The sequence below is a fragment of the Neovison vison genome, chromosome 2, assembly GCF_020171115.1.
Source record: "Neovison vison isolate M4711 chromosome 2, ASM_NN_V1, whole genome shotgun sequence".
In the NCBI taxonomy this organism is placed as follows: domain Eukaryota; kingdom Metazoa; phylum Chordata; class Mammalia; order Carnivora; family Mustelidae; genus Neogale; species Neogale vison.
Genome location: NC_058092.1, coordinates 44,340,195 through 44,365,751, shown reverse-complemented (window position 1 = coordinate 44,365,751; position 25,557 = coordinate 44,340,195). Strand labels below are relative to the sequence as shown.

At 42.5% G+C, this 25,557-nt stretch overlaps 1 protein-coding gene across 1 annotated transcript; it reads right to left on the bottom strand.

Annotated features, from left to right (window-relative positions):
- Nucleotides 1-243: 243 nt before the first annotated feature.
- TTC4 (tetratricopeptide repeat domain 4) lies at nt 244-25,031 on the bottom strand. The gene is made up of 10 exons (XM_044238310.1): nt 24,823-25,031; nt 24,111-24,228; nt 23,198-23,359; nt 19,679-19,756; nt 17,897-18,021; nt 8,099-8,185; nt 5,894-6,102; nt 5,182-5,263; nt 3,525-3,607; nt 244-1,452 (listed from the first exon to the last, which is right to left on the bottom strand). Exons 1-10 carry the CDS (start codon nt 24,931-24,933, stop codon nt 1,350-1,352), a joined length of 1,158 nt encoding a protein of 385 aa, XP_044094245.1. The 5' UTR covers nt 24,934-25,031; the 3' UTR covers nt 244-1,349.
- Between the last annotated feature and the right edge of the window lie 526 nt (nt 25,032-25,557).

Genomic DNA, 25,557 nt, shown 5'->3' with positions numbered 1-25,557 from the left:
GTACAGAGGGCCACGTTCTTACAAAGATAACCAAGCAGCAAGTCTCTAGCTGGGAGAGCAAATGGCCTTGATATGGCTTAAGCCAGGCGAGAGTGGGGGTGGGACTTCAGCTTCCTGGGCCACAAGCCACATGCAGACACCACACCTGGAAGGAAAGCTGCGTGGCTCTTTTGTTAATATACCACAGCGAGCTGCCCTCCAAAGACAGTGAAGCACACTCACAAAACCTCAAATTAGTCCATCTGAAGGACAGCAGCTGGTTTCGGTTTAATGATGTATTACTTAGGTTTGACACAGTTAATAACCCCCAAATCTCATTTATTTCTCATTCTTGTTACGATCAATGGTTGCAGGTCAGCTCCTTCAGACCTGCTCCATGTGTCTTACCATTCTGGCACCCAGGCTGATGGGACAGTTGCCAGCTGGGAGATGTGTTCCCAGGGCAAAAGGAAAAGCATAAACTCATCACCCAATGCTCCCCAACCTCCCATCGAGACGTGTCCACCCCTGTCCCTTTGCCTCCCCGGTGGGATGGGGCGGATACTGCAAGAAGGCCCATGGCTACAGGTAAGGATACAAACTATCCTCTAGGAAGGAGCAAACCGCTGCACACAAAAATACAATCTGTGACAATGACTCAACTGCCAAAAATCCTAAAATATGAAAACTAGAGAGGAACTCAAGAGTCTACCATCCAAGTCTGTCAGTTTTCCCTATTACACAGATCAAGTGAACTGGTAAACTTGTGAGGGGTTTTGTAAGATCCCGGTTTATAGGTCTTTACGGGTGCAGAAACATAAGCCAGCTTTTCTGACCTCATGTCACTCCAAGGATATCTAGTATCCCCACAGAGCAAGCCTCTCTGCTCATAAGACACCTGGAGGCTTGAGTCCCTCAGCCTGAATATCTTAAAATTATTTGTATGGTTTGTGTATACATGTGGTTTGAGGGGTAGCTTTTCTGAAGTGTCTAATACCACAAAGGTCCAGCCAGAACCGTGGACCTAGATCCCGAGTCCGTGTCCAAAGGCCAGGACTTCCTCAGGTCAGGTGCTCTGTTAACTGTACGATGATCTCTTCAGAAATAGAGGCTGGTGGTAACACAGCTCACAGTGAGTCCAGGCATGTCATGACAGAGGTACAGAGTCTTGTATCAACAGAAGAGAGTAGAAACCAGCTGGAGCCTGGCACTTTGACTGGAGAGAATGCAGTTCAGGGAAGTCAGCAGCTCTCCCCCACCCCTGTCCCCACGGTGGTGACATAAAGGCCTGAGCTGATTCCAGAATGCTGGATTCCAGGCAGAGGTGAATAAAGGAAGAGATCCAGGGAGCCTGGCTCCGCCTGGCTTGGTTACTTTACTTGGTGCACCTTTCTCCCCTGGAGGTAATTCCTACAAAAAGCAGAGGTTCCTACACAGACCAGAAATGCTGGTGTCAGGGCTTTTACAAAGTACCTGCAATGAACACAAAAGAAGAAGGGGTTAACTGAAATGCAGTCTTAATCATCCATACACCCACCCAGCCACATTCAAGGTGAACCTTTGGATGTAAGTCAACATTAAAATGTCAGTTTAGCACATTTATTTGTTCGGTTGTTTACATATCTGGCAAATGCATTTGGACCTGTCCTGTAGCATCATGTCTGTGGCTAAACATGAAATCAAACTTTAAGAACATCCATTCATTCATTCCTCCCTCCCTTCATCCTTTCATTCATTCAACAGTGTGTGCCCAGGGTAACTTGGGCCCCGTGCTAAAAACAAACAAAAACCTTCATCCCTGCTTTCAAGTCGTGAGGGAAGGGGATAAATAATCAATTAGTGATAGCAAAAACAACTGTAGAAGCATTTGTGAGGTACAGCCTTAGGGCATGATTCCCTCTATAGGAAAGGGGAATCAAGAAAAGCTTCCTGGCAGATGCCTTACCCATCTTGACTTTAATTTAGAACAGGAGTAGTGATGAGGCAGGGGAAGCAAAAGCAAGGAGGTACAAGGCACCAGAGCATTTGCTGTTGTTGGGCATAAAGCAGGTGTAGTGGGGCAGACTGGAGAGGTGGGCAAGGCCTTGGCTTCCCAGACTGAGGAGTGTTAGCATGACCCAATGTGCTTGGACTGGGGGGAGGGCGGGGGGCGCGGGGAGCTGACTGTATCTTAGCTCCACTCAGTTCAAGGTCTTAAGTTGCCAGAATCCTGTCCTGAGCAGCCTCTTACCTATGCCAGTTATTTAAAAAGTAAACATTTTCAACAGCGTTTACATTTTCTGAGAAGCATGAAACTGGCTTTCCTCCACAGATCTACTTTTTTAGATTTCTCCCCCATTTTCTGGAGATGGGGAGAGTGGACCTCAGGCCTTTAAAGAACTGTGGTAATAATCTGCTAATAATGGAAAAAATGAATAGCTAAAAATTTGCCTGGAGACAAAGAGATTTAGTGCCAGAAAAAAACACTAAGAAAAGTCATCAATCATATCTGAAGAAATCTACCCTCCTGCCTGATGAGCCAAAGCAGAAGCGTCATGACGAGCTGGACCGCCTACCAAGCCAGTCACCACATCACCAATTCCCATCCAATCTGCCTCTGAAATCTCTCGCCAATCTGCCCCTTACCTCATGCCTCATCATCAACTCGTACATGTAAAATCTGTATACTACTCTGTAAATTTTACCTACACGTCCTCTGGGGCTCAACATACCACTATCAGGATGAAGTATGTTCCTGAGCAGGGCGTTCAAGCTTTCATGAATGGCCCTAGCCCAGGTCTCCAGCCTCTTCCCCGCCATGCCCAACCACCCTCAGGCCCAACACATCGGACTCCTTTAACCTAAATGCAAGAGCATTTGCTTTGCTCAAAGCTTAGGGAAAAAGAGTCAACTTACAAATCTACTAAGGGGATTCCGTTATGGTCCAGGAATACCCCAAAGGTGAACAAAAAGACGAAAGCCAAATCCAGGTGGACTGCCACAGCTACTAACTAAGATGGTCTCTTAGAACAAGACTGGCCTTTACAGTTTACAAAAGCACTCTGACTCCTACTCTCTCACTGGCTCTCAAACACCTGAGAAAAATGCAGGCAAGAATTAGTATTCCTATCCGAAAGATGAGGAAACCTCCCCAGGGAGGCAGTATGTGCTTACAGTCGCACAGCCAGTAAATGATGGCACCTGACTTCACAAACCAATATTCTTTCCATATAACAATATCAGGGGACACGCGCACAATGAGGAACAGGAGTGCCAGGTTTTAGGTCCAACAGCCAGACAGCTTGTCCCATCTCAGACCAGCCCCATCACTTCTCCCCATCTGAGGGTTTCCTAGCTGCATCATGACATGCTGAGTCATACTGAAGGCTGTTTGGCCAATGACCTGAGCCAGATGCCATGGTTGCCATCTCACGGTTTTGTGTCCAGGGCGAAAGGGAGGGGCATACAAGGGAAACCATCAGCAGTGGAATGAGACCCTGGCTGTACCCCTGGGATGGCACCTGAGCATCTTCCCTGGTCTGCTCAGCCTCGTGAAGGTGGCTCACCTGGGGTGCTGCAGCACATGCAGCAGCGTGCTCTTGGGAGGCACCCGGTAGAGTTCTGTCCCTGCTCCATCCTCAAAGTAGACCTGCAAGAATAACAGAGGAACAGGAATCAGACACAAATACAGGGCCTCAGCAGCACTATGCAGGTTGAGGCCAAGTCTAGGGAAAAGCTAAAAAGATGGCAATGAGTCCTTTATAGAATTGTGGAATATAAAGCACTCAGTCTTCACCCCCCATACTAAGAAAGGTATTATGGGATCCATTTCCAAAGATAGAAAGAAGGCTCAGAGAAGGGGAATAACTCACCAGTAACACCCAGCTAGCAAACAGAGGAGCCAAGATTCAAACCCAGGCCTGTGAGCCTTCCCTTCCCTAGCGATTCAATCCTAGACCCCTTAGATGTAGAGGAAGCTACGGTGGTCCAAAGCAGGGGAAGAGCCCGAGGATGAGAAGGATGATGGCCCTGTGCAGGTGTCGAAGCCCACGCAGGGTGAGGAAGATGTCCATACAGAAGGGCTGGCAGGGAGTGAAGGTGTCAGAGCCTGGTCACTGGAGGGCAGCCTTGCTGGAAGCTGGCCAGCATAAGCCAGGTGATAAGGGTTACCTGGTAGAATGGCTGTCCATGATGAGATGTCAGAGCCCATGTGGTTGAGACAAGTGTTCTTGTGAGGGGACAGCTGATACAGGGTCTGAGACTTAGATGGTACAAAGCCAATTTCCTAATTTTCAGAGTTGGGATTATGAAGGAAAATATCCTTGTTTGTAGAAAACGGACACTGAAGTATTCAGGGGCAATGTGGCATCAGTTGGCATCTTACTCTCAAATGGTTACTAAAAGAAAAAGTCTTTGTACTGTAAGCTGTGATTTAAAAAAAAAAAAAAAAAAAGGTCCCAACAATGGAATAATGGAATACTATTCAGCCTTAAAAAGGAAATTCTGACACAGGCTGCAATACGGATGAAACTTTTAGACATCAAGCGAAGTGAAATAAGCCAGATACAAAAAGACACAGTAGATAGTTCCACTTAAATGAGGTTCCTAGAGTAGTCTCATTCATAGAGACAGCAAGTAGAATGGTGGCTGCCAGGGGTCGTAGGGAGGAGAGAATGAAGTTACTGTTTCATGGGTGCAGAGTTTCAGTTTGGGATGATGAAGTGGAGATGAAGAGTGGGAATGGTTGTACAACCACATGAGATGGGGAGAGTGGACCTCAGGCCTTTAAAGAACTGTGGTAATAATCTGCTAATAATGGAAGAAATGAATAGCTAAAAATTTGCCTGGAGACAAAGAGATTTAGTGCCAGAAATCCTACAAATGCAGTGGTTCAAATAGTAAATTTTATGTTCTGTATCATTTGACACTATTTTTTTAAAAAATTTTATTTATTTATTTATTTGAGAGAGAGAGAGAGAGAGTATGTGCAAGCATAAGCAGGGGGAGAGGGAGGTGGAGAAACAGGCTCCCTACCAAGCAGGGAAACCAACATGGGGCTCGATCCCAGGACACTGGGATCATGACCCGAGCAAAAGGCAGATGCTTAACCCACGAAGCCACCCAGACACAATTTTTTTTTAAAAGCTGTAGAAACTTGCCCCCCTACACACCCCATCCCTGCAAAAAATATCCCATCTAGGAAAAAGGTAAAACATCTCTTACCTCTAAATTATCAGGGCAGTATTTCTGCTCTAAATCCCAAGAGGGCGTTTCACCAAACATCACCATTAGATGATCAATAAACCTAAGGATATAACATGTACTTTCTGAGTATTAATAATTCATGATCTAGTTTCCAACATCACAGTCCCTGGACACCCATTCAGATTGCTATCAAAAATGTACAGAACATGAAATGCAGGCCTAAGTCATTTTGAGCCAAAACCATCTGGTTTAAGCCAAAATGTAAATGTGTATTACTTGTCCTATTATGACAATAATTTTCTTTAAACTGACTTAGGCTTAACATTCCTTACAATGAGTAACATTCTAAGCATTAACCCTATGGAATCACACATTAAAACTGCTAGTTGTATTTTTTCTAATAAATAGACACTTCAATTACTCTGCATATACTACCTAGAATGACTTTGTATCTCACTAGAGATATGTGTCACTGTTTGACAAACAGGACTGTGGTGCTCTACTTACTATCCCAGTCAGGATGATGGTGAGACTTGTGTCTGTCATTGCAAAGGTAGTTATAGTTAGTAAAAGGAGAAATCAGCTCCAGGATAGAGAGATTATGCCAAACCAGACTGTTAACCCTCTATTCTCTTCCCTCCTCAACCAAAAATCCACTTGTCCCTCTCCTGAGGGACAGCAAGGAAAAAGCATGCCAGCAAGAACAGAGGGGTCTTGGGCAAGTAAGTACCTGGAGTCCTCGTGAAAAGCAGCGATGAAGTCCGACTGGGCATGCTCTGGGTACAGAAAGAGCACGGGCCAGCTTAACCTGCCCTGCTCATCAATATTCAGCCTGGCTCCGTAAGGGTTCGCCGAGCTGAGCCCATTCAGGAAAAGCTCACCTAGACCTTCAGAGTCTGAATCATCATCAACTTCAGAGATTAGCCTGATGTTCCTAGCCTGGATTAAAAACAGAAATATATAAACCTTATTGTGTGGAAGGATGCAAGACCATTTCAACAGCAGGGAAACCACCATACTGTGAGCTCCCCAAAGCCAGCTCTACACTCGTCTTCATTACCCCAGAGGCCCGGCACAGCAGGGATAACTCACCTTCACCAGGATTCCACCACATACTGGACCTTGTGTCACAGAAGAAAGCTAGACATGGTTCTTGCCCTTAAGACCCCACTCATGGTCTAGTGGGCAAACAGCTATGGATATAAATACAATAGAAGGTAAGAAGAAGTGGAGTGCAGAAGTGCAGACCATCAATAATTAATTCTGCCTGGGGGCTGGAGAAGACTGGGGAATGCTGGGCCTTGGGCAATAACTATGAAAGGCAGAGAAGTTGGAGGAGTGGGGAGAGGATGGAAAGGCATTCTACCTCCAAGGAACAGCATATGCAAAGGCAAAGAAAAGATCAAGAGTGTAGCATATACAAAAATGGCAAGTGTGGTGGTTTAGCTAGGACATGGAATACTAAAAATAATACATACTGACCTAATCTTGACTGTCTCATGGAAATACAGATAAACGTCTGAATAGAAGAGTTGTCTCTTTATGTATGTGTGTGGAGGCTAGCACAAGAGGGGAAAGTTACATGCAATCTAAAATTATTTTTGATGGGGTGCTTGGGTGGCTCAGTGAGTTAAAGCCTCTGCCTTTGGCTCAGGTCATGATCTCAGGGTCCTGGGATCAAGCCCCACGTTGGGCTCTCTGCTTGGCGGAGAGCCTGCTTCCCCCTCTCTCTCTCTGCCTGCCTCTCTGCCTGCTTGTGACCTCTATCTGTCAAATAAATGAATAAAATCTTTAAAAAAATAAAAAATAGAATTACTTTTGATACCTCCTAAATCAGGGGCTGGCAAACTTTCCCTTAAACGGTCAGGGAGAAATATTTTAGGCTTTGTGAGCCAAATGGCCTCTGCTGAAATTAACTACTTGACTCTGCCACCATAGTGTGAAAATAGCCATAAGTAACATAAAAACAAATAGGCAGGGCTGTGATCCACTGGCTCCTGCTTTAAACCATCAGTAGAATATGGTCTGTACATACAACCGTTAGAGTAATTCTTATGTACACTGAAGCTTGAGATGCAGGATCAAACTAAAGGGGAGAGCCAAAATCAGGCCTGTATGCAAATGGGCATTCCAATATTCTACATTTTAGAAAATGATCAAATCTCTCACTGTGAGTGGGGATTAGCAGGAGAATCTGTGGAGTGTTCCATCCTGCTTAATCTGTTAACAGGAGTTACAGATTGTTATGGGGAAGCACTAGTGGAGTCCATCTTGGTAGTGTGAAGTTCTCAAAGTCAACAAGTAACTTAAATGTTGCATAATCTCACTCAACAAAGAATGAAACCAAGAACCTACTCTCCAAACTCATGGCAGGTGTCTTATCCTTTGTGAAGACCAAGCAAGCCAGAGCTCCACAAATGACTTGCTGGGTATCCAGTATCCAGGTAAAAATAAGATCTGGCTCAGACTACATCCATTTATAATGCAGGGAAGAAATGAGTGGGTTGAATTTTTATTGTTGTTAAAGGAGCAACATCCTAAAAATTCAGATTTTTTCAGGATGCAGTAGCTAAGAGGAAGGACCTGCCTCTGATACACGTTAGCTGTGTGAAGTTTCTTCACCTCCCTGAGACCACATCACCACCTAGCAAATCAGGAGCTAGAAGACCTACCTCAGAAGGCCACTGTGAAAATTAAATAATGCTTAGCCCATAGCAACTATCCAGTAAGTACAGCTTACCTGAGATCAACATATATACACAAGCAGGAAGGCTGACTGAACTCAGGGGGTCTGATTCCAGAGCCCCTTCAGCACACTGCTTCACCAAACCAAAAAGAAAATGAACAGACTCGTTCAGGTAAAGCATCCCAAGACAGGTTCCTAACAAGCCTGAGGATTAGCAAGACCATATGGGCCTGAGGTTTGAGAACTCACCTTGATGGCCTGAAGTAAAGCCTCATTCTGATTCTGCTCCTTCTTTTCTTTCAGCTTTGCTTTCCTGATATCCCTCTGCTCAGTTCTCTAAAAATGAAATTCAGACCCATCAGTGGCAGGAGCTTGTTAACCCTTCTGTCACCCCAGCCTGCTTCTTAGTCTCCAATATCTGTCCAACCCAGGTTCCCATGTCAAGCAATTATCAATGGCCTAAGTCAGTTCAATTAACATTTTAAGAGAACACACCTAGTGCCAGGACTCATGGCAGCAGAAATTTAAAAATATATAGTTCCCATACACACGTTGCTCAGTCTACTGAGGGGGACAAACAATGAAATATCTGTTATGTATTACCCTGCTGATGTGAATCCAGTACTATAAAATAGAGTGGCGTGACCCTGCTCCACTGAGGAGGTAGGTTTAGATGGACACAGAACATTCCACCAGATGGAGAAAGGTCATTCTCAGTAGAGGGACTGACATCAGGGTCTATGGGGTATTTCAACTTCTCTGGAATGGCTGGAGTATAGGAAATACTGGAAAAATCCAGGGTAAGAACTTATCAGAGGCTCTGCCCTTTGCCAATTACAATCCATGAGAGAAAAACATTATCACTCTACTTAATCTGGCAGAAATATAATTTAGATTTCCTTTTCCTGCAAATCTGCCCCAAACTAGTTGATTCTGCTCTTACCCTCAGGATCATAGATTAATAGAGGTCAGCAAACTTTTTCTAGAGATTTTTTTTTAGAGACATTTTCTAGAGATTAGTATTTTTAGGCTTTCCAGACCATGTATGCTCTCTGTTGCATATTATCTACCTTCTTTAGTTGTTTATAACTCTTTAAAAATGTGAAAAACATCTTTAGTTCACAGAATGTATAAAAACAAGCCACAGGCTGGATTTGGCCTTGGGGTCAGTTTGCTGACGTCTGATCTAAACTACAGTACCAACCATCCCTCATCCTTCCCACAAAAGTCTCACAAAGGCTAACACAGATCTTCTATTTCTCATGAAAAAAGTCTACCCTTTCAGGGCGACAATGACTGATAACTCTTGTCTATTCCTCCTCCAATCCAGTCTGCCAACAGAGCTGCAAAACTGCCTTCTGCTGTTGGGAAGTCCGATTACGCTAACCAGAGTACTCCACCCCATGGATACCACTAAAAACCATGTCCAATTCTTTCTTCACAGTTGAGCTACATCCAACCGCAGTGTCTGCTCCATACTAGAGAATGATTAAGAACGATACAGACTCTGTCCCTGTTGTTTTACTCTGATTTACACTATACATGTGAGTGACGTGGCTTATGAAGTCTCATATGAAGTTTGGAGTCTTGGCAGCCACATAAAGTAGAATGACCACCAGGTCAGAGGAGCCCTGAACTGCGAAGTCTGCTGCCCTTTTAAAAGAAAATCAATTTTTTTGAGGAATAATTTATAGATTTTAAGTGTATAGTTCAATGAGTTTAGACAAGGGTATACCTTCAGTACCCAACATTTCAATCAAGATGGACATTTCTATCCCCTAGAAAGTTCCCTCTAGGAACTTTCATGCTCCCTCCTATCCCATCACTGATAGGTTTTTTTATTACCAACTAATGTCCCACTGTATGAATATCACACTTTGTTTATCTCCTTCCTGTTGTTGGATGGACACAAGAGCTGTTTCTGGATCACTCTGAATAAAATAGGTTGTGACTGTTCTTATACAAGTCTTTTTATGAGCATCCATTTCTCTTAGCTAAACACCTCCGCACTTCCCACCGTCCCCAACCCCTGGCAACCACTAACCTGCTCTCTGTCACTACAGATTTGCCTATTTTGGATATTTGATATATATAGTCATACAATATGTGATCTTTTATATCTGGCTTCTTTCACTTAACATAAATGTTTCTGAGGTTCATCTACACTGCTATCTGTACCATACTTCATTCTCCTTTATGGCTGAATAAAATTCCATTGTATGAACATACCACATTGTATTTATCATCAGTTGATGGACATTTAGATCATTTCTACTTTTCAGCCATTATAAACAGTGTTGCTATGAAAACTCGTGTAGGGGTCTGCTTCTCCCTCCGACTTCTCCCCTCTCATGCTCTCTCTCATTCTCTCTCAAATAAATAAGTAAAATCTTTTTAAAAAAGAAAGAAAGAAAACTCCTGTGCAAGTATTTATTTTAATACTTTGTTCCAATTTCTTTGGGTATAAACCTAAGAGTAGAGGTGCTGGTTCATATGTTAATTTTGTGGTTAATTTGAACTGTTAAAATGTTTTTTTTTTAAGTATTTTATTTATTGAGAGAGAGGGAGAGAAAGCATGAGCAGGAGGAGGGGCAGAGGGAGAAGCAGACTCCCCGATGAGCAGGGAGCCTGATGTGGGGCTCAATCCCAGGCCCCTGGGATCATGTCCTGAGCAGAACGCAGATGCTTAACTGACTGAGACACCCAGGCGCCCCTGTCAAAACTGTTCTCTATAGTGGCTGTCATTTTACATTCTCACCAGCAACATGGTTTCCATTTCTCCACATCCGTCTCAATATTTGTTATTTTCCTTTGAAAAAAAATTATAACCATCTTAGTATGAAATAGTATCTCACTGTGGTTTTGATTTACATGTCCCTACTAACTAAGAATGTTAAGCATCTTTCATGGGCCTTTTGGCCATTTATGTATCCTCTGGAGAAACATTTGTTCACATCCTTTGACCATCTAAAAAATGGCATTGTCTTAGGGTGCCTGGGTGGCTCAGTGGGTTAAGCCTCTGCCTTAGGCTCAGTTCATAATCTCAGGGCCCTGGGATTGAGCCCCGCATTAGGCTCTCTGCTCAGCAGGGAGTCTGCTTCCCCCCTCTCTCTGCCTGCCTCTCTGCCTACTTGTGATTTCTCTGTCAAATAAATAAAAATAAAATCTTTATAAAAATAAAAAATGGTGTTGTCTTTTAATTATTGAGATATTAAGAGTTCTTTATACATTCTAAATAAAGCTCCCAGAACAGATTTATGATGTATAAATACTCTCCCACCCTGTGGGCTGTCTTTTCATTTAATCAACGATAGCCTTTGAAGCAGAAGTTTTTACTTTTGATGAAGTCCAGTTTACCTTTTTTGTTTCTTGTGCTTTTTGTTTCATATCTAAGAAACCATGCCTAATCCAAGGCCATGAAGATTAATGCCAACATTTTTTTTGGAAGAGTTTTATTATAGCTTTGCTCTTCCATTTAGGTCTTTGATCCATTTTGTATGTATACGAGGTAAGGGTCCAAATGCGTGCTTTTTGTGCTGATATGGAAGACTATTCTTTCCCCACTGAATGGTCTAGGTACCCTTGCTGAAAATCAACTGTCTATAAATATGAGGGTTTATTTCTGAGCTCTCAATTCTATTGCACTAATCTGTAAGTCTATCCCCTTCTGCCAGTACCACGATGTCTTGATTACTATAGCTCTACAGTAACATTTGAAACTGGGAAATGTGAGTCCTCTATTTTTTTTTTAGGATTGTTTTGGCTATCCTGGGTTCCTTCAATTTACATATGAATATTAGAATCAGTTGGTCAATATTCTGCAAAGCAGCCAATTGGAAATTTGATGCAGACTGAGTTGAATCTGTATACCAATTTGGGGAGCATTTTCATCTTAACCATATTAAGATCTGATCCATGATGTCTTCCCATATTTTTAGATTTAATTTCTTCCGGCAATGTTTTGTATTTTCAGATTATAAGTCTTATGCTACTTCTGTTAAATTTATGCCTAAATATGTTATTCTTTTAGATGCTATTATAAATGGAATTGTTTTCATATTTGAAATGTTCACTAAAAGTCTACAGAATACAATTGGGTCTTGTATATTAATCTATCATACCAGTTTACTAATCTATTAATTCTAATAGGGTTTTTTGGTGGATTTCTTAGAATTTTCTATATACAAGATCATATCATTTGTACCTAAAGTTTTACTTTTCCTGTCCATTTTTGGAGGATAGGTTTGCTAAATATAGACTTCTTAGTTGACAATCTTTTTTTCAGCACTCCTAATGTCAACCCATGGCCCTTCAGCTCCCTCATCAGCTTCTGATGAGAAATCAGCTGCTACTTTTGGGGGAGCAGAGGGAGAGGGTCAGAGAGAATCTTAAACAGGCTCCATGTCCAATACAGAGCCCTACACAGGGCTTATCTCACAACCCTGAGATCACATCCTGAGCCAAAATCAAGAGTTGGGTGCTCAACCTACTGAGCCACCCAGGCATCCCTCAGATATTACTTTTATTGAGGCTCTCTTGTACATGAAGAGTCTCTTCTCTCTTGATGCTTTTAACTTCTTCATGTATGACTTTCAACAGTTTATAATGCGTCTGAGTATAGATTTCTTCAAGTATCTCCTACTTAGAGTTTGTTAAGTTTCTTTGAAGGGTAGATAATTATTTTTTTAAATCAAATCTGAAAAGTTTTCAGCTATTATCTCTTCATATATTCTCTTGTCCCTTTTTCTTTCCCTCTCCTGGGACTCCCATATCTATTATGATACTTGATGGCATCCCACAGGTTCCTCAGTCTCCATGTTTCTTTTTCTTTTTAAAAAAGATTTATTTATTTATTTACTTTTAAAGAAAGAGAGAAGGAGAGAACATGGGTATGTTGGGAGGGGCAAAGAGAGAGAAAGAGGAGAATCTCAAGGAGACTCCCCTCCGAGTGTAGAGTCTGATATAGGGCTCAATTCCATCACCCTGAGATCATAACCTGAGCTGAAATCAAAAGTCAGATGCCCAACTGACTGAGCCACCCAGACACCCCTCTCCTAATGTTTCTTTATTCTTCTTTCTCTCTTCCTAACACTGGGTAATCACAACTGATCTATCTTCACAGTTCTGCTCTTGAACCCTTACATGAACTTTTCAGTTACTACACTTTTCAACTACAGAACTTCTATTTGATTCTTTTTCAGTTTACTGACAGTCTCTATTTGGTAAGTCATCATTCTCATATTTTTTTAGTTCTTTAGACATTGCTTTCTTTCTTTCTAGAACATATTTCAAAGTGTGGTTTAAAGTCTTTGTCTTGTAAGTCTCATGTATGGGCTTCCTCAGGGACATTTTCTATTGATTTTTTTTTTCCTGGGTATGGGTCATACTTTCTTACTTCTTTGCATGTCTTGTAATTTTGTACTGAAAACCAGTCATTTGGGGCGCCTGGGTGGCTCAGTGGGTTAAAGCCTCTGCCTTTGGCTCAGGTCATGATCCCAGGGTCCTGGGATCGAGCCCTGCATCGGGCTCTCTGCTCAGCGGGGAGCCTGCTTCCTCCTCTCTCTGTGTGCCTCTCTGCCTACTTGTGATCTCTCTGTCAAATAAATAAATAAAGTCTTTAAAAAAAAAAACAAAAACCCCAGACATTTAAAATAATACAATGTGGCAACTCTAGAAACTGGATTCTTCCTCTTTCTTCTCCAGTGTTAGATATTGCTGTTGTCACTGTTTAGTAACTTTCCTGAACTAATTCTGTAAAGCCTTTATTTGGTTTTATGTGACCAATAAAGTCCTTAAAACACTTAGCTTAGTCATCAGCTAATGATTGCGCAGATTTCCCTAAATGCCTAAAGCCAAAGTCTCCCACTCTTAGCTGAGGGGCTCTCTTGTGCGTCTTATGGCACACCTTCAATACTCACCCTGACAATTTACAATTCAGCCTCAGCCTTCACTTACTGCTTCCACAGAGCCTCCAAGTCAGCCAGAGGTCAGAGCTTAGGGCCTTCTTAGATCCTTCCTGAGCACATGCATAGCCCTGGATGCACATGTGACCTTACTCCAGGAATATGCTGGAGCTTTTCAAAGTCCCTGAAGAATCTCATTCCCCCCAGCTTTTCCTTTTAAATATTCTGCTAAGCCTACTGTTTGCCCCGGCATCCACTATCTCAGGCAGCTGCAATTTTAAATAACTGCTTCTGTTTTTGACACATCCCTCCTTCCCAGCCACACTCCCTCCCCCAACAAAAAGCTTTCATACTGGGATAGCTCCAAAACGAGTTAACTAAAATCCGCTTTGTGAGTGAGGTCTTCTAGGAGACCGCCCAGATGGTCCAATAATGGCAAATCTCTGGGAACGGGGCTTTGAACAACCTCTAATCTAGTCTGCCTCTTCTGATGGCTGCTGGACTACTCATTTTCACTACGATTCTTTCAAGGCTACTGTGGTACCAGGGAGGGAGGAGAAGGGGACAGGGCAAGTTAAAATGTCACAAAACTTGCTGTGCTTATAGAGGTTCAGCTATTTTTCTAGAATACACACTCCCCAGATTGCTATAAACCTTTGGCTCATTTCAGAGCTCTGAAAAAAGTTAGTGACTCTGAGCATTTTTGCCAGTTTTCCATAGACTTTATGAAATAAAGAATTTTAGATCTTTATTTGGCCATTTTTGCTGATGTCACTTCTCTTTGCTGATTTATCTACTTGTTCTATCAATTACTGAAAGAAAGGGATGTTGACATCCACATCTATTTGTAGATGTCTCCCTCAATTTTTTTGCTTATTACATTTTGAAGTTCTGTTATTAAATAATGCATATTTAGAACTGTTAAGTCTTCTTGATAGGCTTTTATCATTTAATAAAGCCATGCTTTATTTCTGGTAATGTTCACTGCCTTGATGGCTGTTTTGTCGGATTTTAATATAGCCACCAGAGATCCATTGCTTACACAAGCCAAGCACATAGGAATCCAGCGTCAGTTTATACTCAGATATAGAATAAAACTTACACTCAGCCAGCAATGTCACCCATGCCCAGTGTCAGGCTTCTGGGCCCTGACATCTTTCTTTAACTGTGTGCCTATATCATGGAATATAAATCAAAACCACAATGAGATATCACCTCACACCAGTTAGAATGGCTAAAATTAACGAACCAGGAAACAACAGATGTTGGCAAGGATGCAGAGAAAGGGGAATCCTCTTACACTATTGGTGGGAATGCAAGCTGGTGCAACCACTCTGAAAAACAGTATGGAGGTTCCTCAGAAAGTTGAAAATAGAGCTACCCTACGACCCAGTAATTGCACTACCGGGTATTTACCCCAAAGATAGAAATGTCGTGATCCAAAGGGACACCTACACCCCAATGTTTATAGCACCAATGTCCACAACAGCCAAACTATAGAATGAGCCCAGATGCTCAGTTGGTGAAGTGTCTGCCTTTGGCTCAGGTCATGATCCCAGGGTCCTGAGACTGAGTCCTGCACCGGGCTCCCTGCTCAGCAGGGAGCCTACTTCTCCCTCTGCCTGCTGCTCCCCCTGCTATGCTCTCACGTGCACACACACTTGCCTGCTCACTCTCTTTGACAATAAATCTTTAAAAAGGGGGGGGTGGTCCTGGGTGGCTTTGTTGTTGGACATCTGCCTTTGGCTCAGGGCATGATCCTGGGGTCGTGGGATTGAGCCCCACAACGGGCTCCCTGCTTGACAAGAAGCCTGCTTCTCCCTCTCCCACTCCCTCTGCTTGTGTTCCCCTCTCTCACTATATTTCTTTCTGTCAAATAAGTGAAATCTTTAAAAAAAAGAAGAAGATGTAGTATATATGCAATGGAATACTACTCAGCCATCAAAAAAAAAAAAAAGAAATCTTGCTGTTTGCAATGATGTGGATGGAAGTAGGGGGTATAATGCTAAGTGAAGTAAGTCAATCAGAGAAAGACAATTATCATATGAGTTCATTCATATGTGGAGTTTAAGAAACAAAACAGAGGATCGTAAGGGAAGAGAGGAAAAAAGTAAAACAAGACAAAATCAGAGAGGGAGACAAACCATAAGAGACTGTTCATCGCAGTAAACAACTGAGGGCTGCTGGTGGGATGGGGTAACTGGGTGATGGGACATTAAGGAGGGTTTGTGATGTAATGGGCACTGGGTATCATGTAAGACCGCTGAATCACTGACATCTACCTCTGAAACCAATAATATATTGTATGTTATTAACTGAATTTAAATTTTAAAAATATATCTATAGAAACAAGAACCAAAGAACTGCACCTGTGCTACAGGACCCGCAAGCTTTCATTTAGGTTCACTAAGGGTTCTTCTGTGGATTAACTTGGCTATGTCCTTCTTCAGTAGCCCTCTAGACATTCTCTCCTATATATACCACTTTTAGAAATTCTGGCCCACCAGTTATCTAGGCTGGTGTTACTGAGCCACGTGAGTAACAAATTACCTACTCTTTTTACCATTTTATATGACCAGAGTGACTTCTGACTAAAACCTACCCCTTTGCAGGGAGAGCTGCAGGCTTCTACAGCACTGAAAATTCCCCTTCCCTAGTATAAGCAATGAAGACAGACCTAGACCAGGAATCAGATCTGAAGTCTAGTTCTGGCTTTCTGAATAGACATGTAAGGCAGCACTGCATAGGGACTAAGCACACGGATTCCAGAGCCAGACTGCCTGTTCTGACACCCAGCTTAACCACAGCTATGTGACTCAGGCAGCTTCCTGATCTCTCTGTGTTTAGCTTCTTCACTTCTACAAAATGAATTAGAATAGTTCCTACCTTACAGGGTTGTTGTATGGTTTAAATGAATTCATGGAAGTGAAGATTTTTTTTTTTTTCCTAAAGATTTTATTTATTTATTTGACAGAGAGAGATCACAAGCAGATGGAGAGGCAGATAGAGGGAAGCAGGCTCCCCGCTGAGCAGAGAGCCCGACGCGGGACTCGATCCCAGGACCCTGAGACCATGACCCGAGCCGAAGGCAGCGGCTTAACCCACTGAGATTTTTAAATAGCACCTTGAAGATACACACAGTGAACACTATCTAAATGCTGGACGTTAGTTTTGGTACTGCTGGTATTCTCTTGTTATTGTTTTATCATCACTGTTGCTACTATGTACACCTGCATTTCATCATGAGTTATACAAGTCTTAAAGCTGGGAATTACACAATACTGTAGAAGCTTCGGGGTTTAATTTTTTTTCTTTTAAAGATTTATTTAAGAGACAGGGTGTGTGTGTGTGTGCACGCATGAGCAGGGGCAGAGGGAGGAGACAAGCAGACTCCCTGCTGAGTGGGAAGCCGGACACAGGGCTCAATCACTGCCCAAGCCGAAATCAAGAGTCAGACCCTTAACAGACTGAGCCACCTGGGTGCCACTGTTAAAATGTTTCTGTCATTTCCTCTCCTCTCTTTCGAGAGATTTACACAGTGTGCAGACTGTATTATTGCAGCCTTATGCTATTTCTCATTTATTCAAATCACAATAGCTATGGATTTATCAACTCCTTACTGTAAGTCAAGAAATGTGTTAACATACACACACACATTCTCATTTAATCCTCATAAAAACCTTTGAGGCATATATTACATTCACTATTTTCGAAGAGGGGTTTGAGTTTCAGAAATATCAAGGACTTGCTGATGGTTATGCTTTCTCCTGTCTGGAATGTTCTCCAATCCTTATTCCACTCTCCAGTGGAGTATACTCTCACTCAGTCTTCAAGAGATTAGACACAGACATCACCTCTTTCAGCAAACCTTCTCTGCTATCAGGACCTCTGCCCTGCCCTTGTCCAGGGCAAAGTTAGATACTATTACTGTATTACTATATATTCTTGCTTGCTTCTGTCACATTGTAACTATTTATTTATGTCTCTGTCTGTGTCCTCCAGAGTTCCAAAGGTAGGGAATAGTTTTGGGTTTTGTTTTTAAAAAAGAAAAAACTGACAATGACCCAAAAGACACAATTTGGGAAATACTAATAAATTAATGCTAAGTTACAAATGCCAACTGGCTAATGATTTTGCCACCAACCTTCAGCTTGTCTGCTTTAGCCCTCATTTCCAGAAGCTTCTTCTCTCTGGCATCTATCTGCAGCCCTTCATCACACCAGTTAACAGCCTCAGCAAAGTTTTTCAGTTCCAGATGGCATAAGGCACCTGTAGAACCCAGAACCTTTAGAATACGTGGACAATATGCATGGAAAGAGCTCCCCTTGAGCAGGAACCAGCCGCCATCCCCAAACCCCACCAGCTACCAGCCAGCATTCTGAAGAGAAACAGATGTTTAAAGCCCCTTCTACTGCATTCCCCAGACAAGGAAGAATATTTACTTATCTTAGATCAGAAAGATCTCTAGGGCCCATTCAGCTTAAAACTCCTGTAAGCCTCCCTGACATTAACGACTTTTAAAGTAGGGAAGGCTACAACTTAATGACAAAGTGCACAGGGTTTAGAGTCAGACAGATTTGAGCTGGAAATCTGGCTCTACACTTTACCAACTAGACATTACATAAAATACTGAGCAACTCTGAGCTTCAGGTTCCTCATCTGCAAATGAGAACAAAGTTCATCTCAGATGATATTTAAATAGAGACAGAAAACAGAATTGACCTCAGCCATTCATCAAAGCAATGGCAAGACCAAAGACATTAGGTCTCTTCTAAAATTGTTCCTAATGGCTTCCAGGTTAACCTGCCTCTCCTCTCACCACTTTTGTTGTTCTCCAGTAAGCCTCTTCAGACTTCCCGCAGAATTTCCAAATATCAGAACTGTAAGGGCTTAGATGTCAAGAGAATCCAACCTCATCTTCCAGACACCCACTGACACTCAGGGTGGGTGTCTTGCCAAGGTCACATGCTGAAGTAAAACTAACAATTCAAGATTTATAGACTCCAGCTTGTCCCAATTCCATAGGACTACATTGACTTTAGTTGCCAATCTTTGAAGATTTTATTTATATTTGACAGAGAGATAGCACAAACAGGCAGAGAGGCAGGCAGAGGGAAAAGGAGAAGCAGGCTCTCAGCTGAGCAGGAAGCCTGATGCGGGGCTCGATCCCAGGGCCCGGGGGTCATGACCTGAGCCGAAGGCAGAGGCTTACCCCACTGAGCCACCCAGGAGCCCCAGTTGCCATCTTTGAACAGTACCTTCTTTCCCTACAGCTGAGGGACATGGATCTACCTATACCAGCCCCTAACTATACATACCTAAAAATGCATTAACTTTGGTAAAGCATTTGACTTATGACAGAACAGTTGATCATGGAAGTATAAGGAAGATAAATATGTGGTGAATAAATTAAAGTTTACAAAGCACCTCTGAGCGTCTCAAAGAAAAGGTAAAGTATAAAAGTAATATAAGCACTACTATTACATAGAAAGGTCAAACCACAAAAGAAAATATAATCTGGGAACGGCTCAGCATCAGAGTTATCAGCAAAGGTCCCATAACTTATCTTTTAATTAACATGGCATCTGAAGATCTCACCTTTCAAACACATAATTTGGAAAAAAAAATTAGAATATGGCTTTTGGAATTACTTTAATTAATTTTATTACTAATTTAAAATGAGGAGTTTCAATTTCTCCACAAATTCTTAAAATATAAAGGGTTTTATTATTCTCTGGGAAATTTTTTTTAAATGACACGTTATCATTGATAAGGACCAGGAACTTAATATCAAGACTGCAAAAATAAGGTGACTTCAATAGTATCTTAGCACCTTAATATCAAAGCTTAAAATGCCTCAACTTTCAGTGCAGTGAGTGGCAACTTTTCCGTAAAGACAATCATACTGTGGTTCTACAATACTTACCTCTTACTATTGCTTTGAGGTGGCAGGGTTTTAGCTTTCTGGCAGCCGTCACATCATTAAGAGCAGAACGCAAATTGCCTAACAGGCACCATTTAGTAAAAGAGAAAACAAGACTGCAGTCAGAATATTTGCAAAATTTCATGTATAGAGACACAGACATTTCTGTATAGTCTTGGAGAAATATACATCAGAGTGCAACAGTTTTTAAAAAAAATATATAGTTGTGCTCATCAAGTCTTAGAAATACTTGTAACACTGGAAGTCCATGGAACTGTAAATGGCTAGCACGCCCACGAAAAGATGCTCAACATCACCAGTGACTGAAGAAATTAAAATTAACATGGAACTGGTAGAAATTAAAAACAGATAATGTACAGGATGGGTGAAAACATGGGAAAAGGGCACTCTTATGGGTAAATAAAAGAGCAAATTAGCATGCATTTCTGTGTATACTCTGACCCAAAAATATTCTTCTAACAACTCATCCATAAAAATAATTGGACAAATATGCAAGGATAAATGTAAAAGCATGTCAACTGCAGCATTAGTTTTATTTGTGAATTACGAAACGCTGGTGATACCCTAAATATCCTCAATGCAGTAACAATTAAAGAACTCTGGTAAATCCACACTACTAAATACTATGCAACCATTAAAAAGGGTGATTTATATGTGCACATAAAAGGCATGATAGGATGCCTGTGCAATACTGTTTTAACTGGTTGTTCTACTGTAAAGTATCAATATTTTTTTGTAAAACAAACCAATCTAAATATACCAACATATGTACACACACATATATATTTGTAAATGCATTTAAAAAAAAAAGATGTGTAGGATAACCTGGGAGGCTCAGTCAGTTAAGTGTCTGCCTTCTGCTCAGGGTCCTGGGATGGAGCCCCAAGTCAGCCTCCCTGCTTAATGGGGAATCTGCTTCTCCTTCTCCCTCTGCCCCTCCCCCACCTCATACTCACTCTCTCTTAAATAAAATCTTAAAAAAAAAAAAAAAAGTGTGCTATCATACATACTGTTATCCAAACTGGAAGGGCATAAAGGAGATTTCCACTTTTAAATATTTGGTATCTTCCTATTACTTTCACTTCTAAAAATCTAGTGCAGAGGTCAGCAAAATTTTTCTGTTAAGGGCCATACAGTAAATACTTTAGGCTTTACAGGCCACATACGGTCTGTTACACAGTCTTCGTTTTACAATCCTTTAAAAACATAAGACATTTTTAGCTCACAGGAGGCCAAGGATCCAGATGTGGCCTGGGAGCCTCAGTTTGCCAAATCTGGCTTTGGCTTTAAGAATAAACAGGATTTGTGGGAAAACTTAACTACCAACTGTGTTCATTACTGCATTATTTTAAAAAACCTAAAAGCAGCTATATACTCAATACCACCTGTGTAAACACTGGTATGTCCAAATGATGCAATTTTATGTAGCTTTTAAAACAGTATTCACAAATATTTTTAATGAAGGTGAAACTGTTCATGTTATAAAATTAAGTGAAAGGAACTGAATACAAAATTGGAAGGACAGCATGATATTAACTATGGAAAAAAATGTATATAAAAGAGATCCAAAGACCTCTGGTTAAGGGTGGTGATCGAATATAGTGATTTAACTAAACCTCCACTACTCTCCCCCTTTCCCTCAAAGTGCCATAAACCCACAGGGACAAGAGTAAGAACACAGAACACATTTTAAAGCTCGAGAACAAAAGGACAATGGTTAGACGAATCAGGCTTAAGAAAACTGAATTCTAAGCCAGCAGAGGGAAAACCCCAAAGCTGACAAGCTGAACTGCAGAAACTCAAAGGACTAAGGAACTGACAGCAATGGGTACTTCTTGAAGTGCGGGTAAAGGTGACTTCCATTTAATGCACTTCAAATCAGACCTGATTCTACACTAATCCTACCACTGTGCAGCCTTACACAGTTCATTTTACTAAACTGACTGAGTACTCTGCTACAGTTCCATGTTCTACTACCTGGGGATAAAGCTGTTAACCTCACCTACCTTACCTAGTTGCTATGAGGTCAAGAGGAATAACAAATGTGAAAGTGCTCTGTAAGCTGTACCAGTGAGATCTCATTTAAAGAATGACTGTGATGATTATGCCTCTGCTCCTCTGACATCACACACACATGGTTTTCTTCTTGCCAGGTGCTTCTTCTGGTCTGATTAGCCCTACACATGACAGTCTTTAAGTTCCCCAAAGACAGGAACTATGCAGCTGTTGCTCACAGTGCAATGCCTAGCACACAATAAATGCTTTATATATATTTACTGACTAAGGAAACAAATGAAACTCCTTCCGGAAAAGACCAGATCTTACTCCTCTCCTCGACACCACTAGCACAGAACAAGAACTCAAGTTCATCTGCTGAAGAAAATGTATTCCTCCAGAAGTTAGAAGAACGGTTTTTAGTCCATGTTCTAGTATGTAAAATAAGGGGGTTGGTTGGCCCAAATAATCTCTAAAGTTCTATACCACTCTTAGTATTTGGAATTTTATAACGAAACATGCTAAAGGAGACAACAGTTGGAGCAGACTACGGTTGGCGAGAAACACTGCTCAAAAGGTGATGAGGCCCAGCAGACTCATCCCAGCTAGACTGCAAGGCTTATTCTCTACCAGCCCTTCAGAGGCCCCAGGTCTCTTCAATAACAAGTGTTTCCCAAAGTCCCGTCTGCAGAAGAGTCCTGCATGTTAGTAAGTGTTACTTGAAAAGGGGGCTTACAAAACTTAAGAATGAAAGGGTAAAGTTCTTTGCTGCAGGTCATCTCGCATCTTTAACACACTGTGCACTGCAATCTCCAACAAAGCAGCAGCACTGTCCAAAGAATATTTTTCACTTCATGTCCCACAGAATACTCTTTGAAAATTCTCCCTTTAATGGGGCGCCTGGGTGGCTCAGTGGGTTAAAGCCTCTGCCTTTCGGCTCAGGTCATGATCTCAGAGTCCTGGGATCAAGCCCCACATCGGGCTCTCTGCTCAGCCAGGAGCCTGCTTCTTCCTCTCCCTTTCTCTTCCTGCCTCTCTACCTGCCTCTCTGCCTACTTATGGTGTCTGTCAAATAAATAAATAAATAAATAATCTTTTAAAAAAAAGAAAAAGAAAATTCTCCTTTAAGATAGTTTCTTTCACACAAAAACCTCTTTGCTTGAGTCCTTCTAGTATCCTTCAGAAGAGGGTAAATGGCCAAAACAAAAAACAAAAACACGTGTTTTTTAGAGAGAAGCATTTGGGCTAAAAAAAATCTGAGATCATACCAATTCATATATTAAGTATGTCACTCATTTGGTTCAGATAGCAAGAATTACACAATCTCTCTAGTTTCCCTTTTCACCCAGTCTACCTGGAAGATCAGTGTTCAACTAGAGTAATCTAGCTTACCTTTCTGGATTAAGCAGCTCGTTTTGTGACATTCTCAAACTCTGCACTGGCCATAATAATGACTTTTACCATAAGTTAATCCTTTAGAAAGCACCAAATAATAGAATAAATTACCTAAATAGTACTGTGCTGCTGCCCGGTTGGTATAAAGGACAGCATTCAAATCAGGGTCTGTGCATTTCTTCTTTAATCCTTCAGTATACGAAATCACAGCTTTTTTATAGTCTTTTTCTTTAAAGTAATCATTGCCCTCATCCTTATAAGTCTTGGCCTGTTCTGCAAAGAAGAGAATAAATAATCATTTTCCTATGTTTTTAAAGTCTCATTAAAAATATATCCTAAATCATACAATAATGTTACATATGATAAACCAAATTTTAAAAAAATAAAACTCAAAAATTAATCCTATAAAACTGGGTATCAACATGGAGAAGCAAAGTCATGTGTATTTAATGCTACAATCAATTCCAAGTATCTTACAAGGTAGATTATTAGACACTTGCCAAATAAATAAATAAAAAGATGCATAAAGAATAAAAAGTATATTTATCCTACCGTTTGAAGGACTTTTTTTTTTTTAATAACTGAAGAAATGGAGGGAAATTACACTTTTGTTTTTGCTTATATTTTATTCCCTGGAATGCAAATTTCCCTCTCTTCACCTTAGTAAGAGCCTATAAAGTTATTAAGAATAAGTTCAAATTTCTAATCCATTGTTAGCCCACTGGTACCTCCCCCTCTTCAGTGTTCCCTCGGCACCTAGTCCATAGCCACATGTGGGCCCTTATCACATACACACAGAACAATATGGCTATCCACTGCAACATGAGACCTTTGAGGGCAATCTTATTCATCCCTTTATCCCCAAAACCTAGCATTTGCGGGGGGCGGGGGGGGGGGTAGGTAGCGTATGTGGAATGGTGCCCAATGAGCCCAGGCTAACTACTTGTTATCAGAAACTTTCTGACTCGCTCTTTATCTCAATTTAGTGGAGACACAAAACAAGTATTAGACTCATGTAAGATACCTTCTGGAGATCGCTCTTCGTCAAAAATAATGGACTGGAGGCAAGCCAAGTCAGGGTTCTCCTTGGGATCAATTTCAGATGGCGCCTTCTTCATAAACAGGGGGACCTTCTCAAATTCCTGGAGTTGAAGAGAAGGAACTACAGGAATAAGACTGCACAGGGCAGATCCAATTCCATATCTCTCTATCAACGTTTTCTGACTCCTCATGCTTTGCAAGTCATCATTAGCTCGCTCGCTCCCGCTCCACGCCTCAGTTTCCCACGTGTTAAGAGGCGAGCGCAGGTAAAGATCTCTAACGATTCTTCTGGGGCTCACAATCTTACGAGGGCGGTGGGAGCACCACAAACTGAGCGATCTTTAGGTTCCAGACACTTCATCCACCGTATCCCTTCACTCCCGCCGCGATCCCACAAGACTGTGGCTCTAGTTAGGGAAATGTTAACAAATGGGACACGGGCTCAGAGAAGTTAAGTGACTGGGCCAGCAAGTGCTGGAGGCACAGGTCTCACTCCAAAACCCACCCTCCTAAAGGTACTGGCCGCGAAGACGGCCCCCCAAACCCCGGGTCCTAGTTTTCAACACTCCCAGGTAGAAAACACCTATCCCGGGGCAGACCCGCGGTGGGGGTCGCGGGCGCGGGAGGCCCCTGCCAGCCAGCCCCGGCGGTCGCGATGACGCCGCCACACACGTGCGGGGCCCCAGGCCACCCACCTCCTCCCACTGGTCCTCGTGGAAGCCGCCATGGTAAGGCTGGCTCTGGAACTTTTCCAGGAACGAGTCCATGGCATCGTCGCCGGCAGCGTCTGGCTCGGGCACCTCCATGGCAACCCCTCCTCAGCCCTGGCGCCACGGTCCCAGCGGCGAGAACTGCGCGCCCACTTCCGGCTGCGCGGGTGCGTTTTCCTCAATCCTCCGGGCGACGCCAGCCGGTGCGCCTCGGGTTCCGCCCCTTCCGGGGCCCGGCCGAGCGGCTCCTCCCCGGCCCCGCCCAATACCTCCCCGGCCCCGCCCTCCCCTCCCTAGAGGCCGCCCGCCCCCGAGGTTTTGGGGTGGTGGGTTAACCCAGTGTCCCAAAATGCCCCACTATCGCTTCGTTCACTCATTTGTTCAGCCAGTCAATACGTGTTTTCCAAGCTCCCTGTGTGTTCAGGCCTATGGTGGTCGCCAAAGCAGATCAAACCCCACTCTCCAGGAGGTGATAGGATAGTGGAAGAGACAGTAAACACAGAAGATACAAGAGGCTGTTAGGTGCTAGCAAAAGCTATCGGGGAAACGTTTTTATTTATTTTTTAAGATTTATTTTGAGATGGAGGGAAAGAGCGTGCGCGCACAGGTGTGCAGCGGGGAGGGGCAAAGGGAGAGGGGGGTCCCAAGCCGAGTCCAGGCTAAGCAGGGAGCCAGGAGAGGGGCTCAACTCAGGATCCTGAGGTCATGACCTGAACTGAA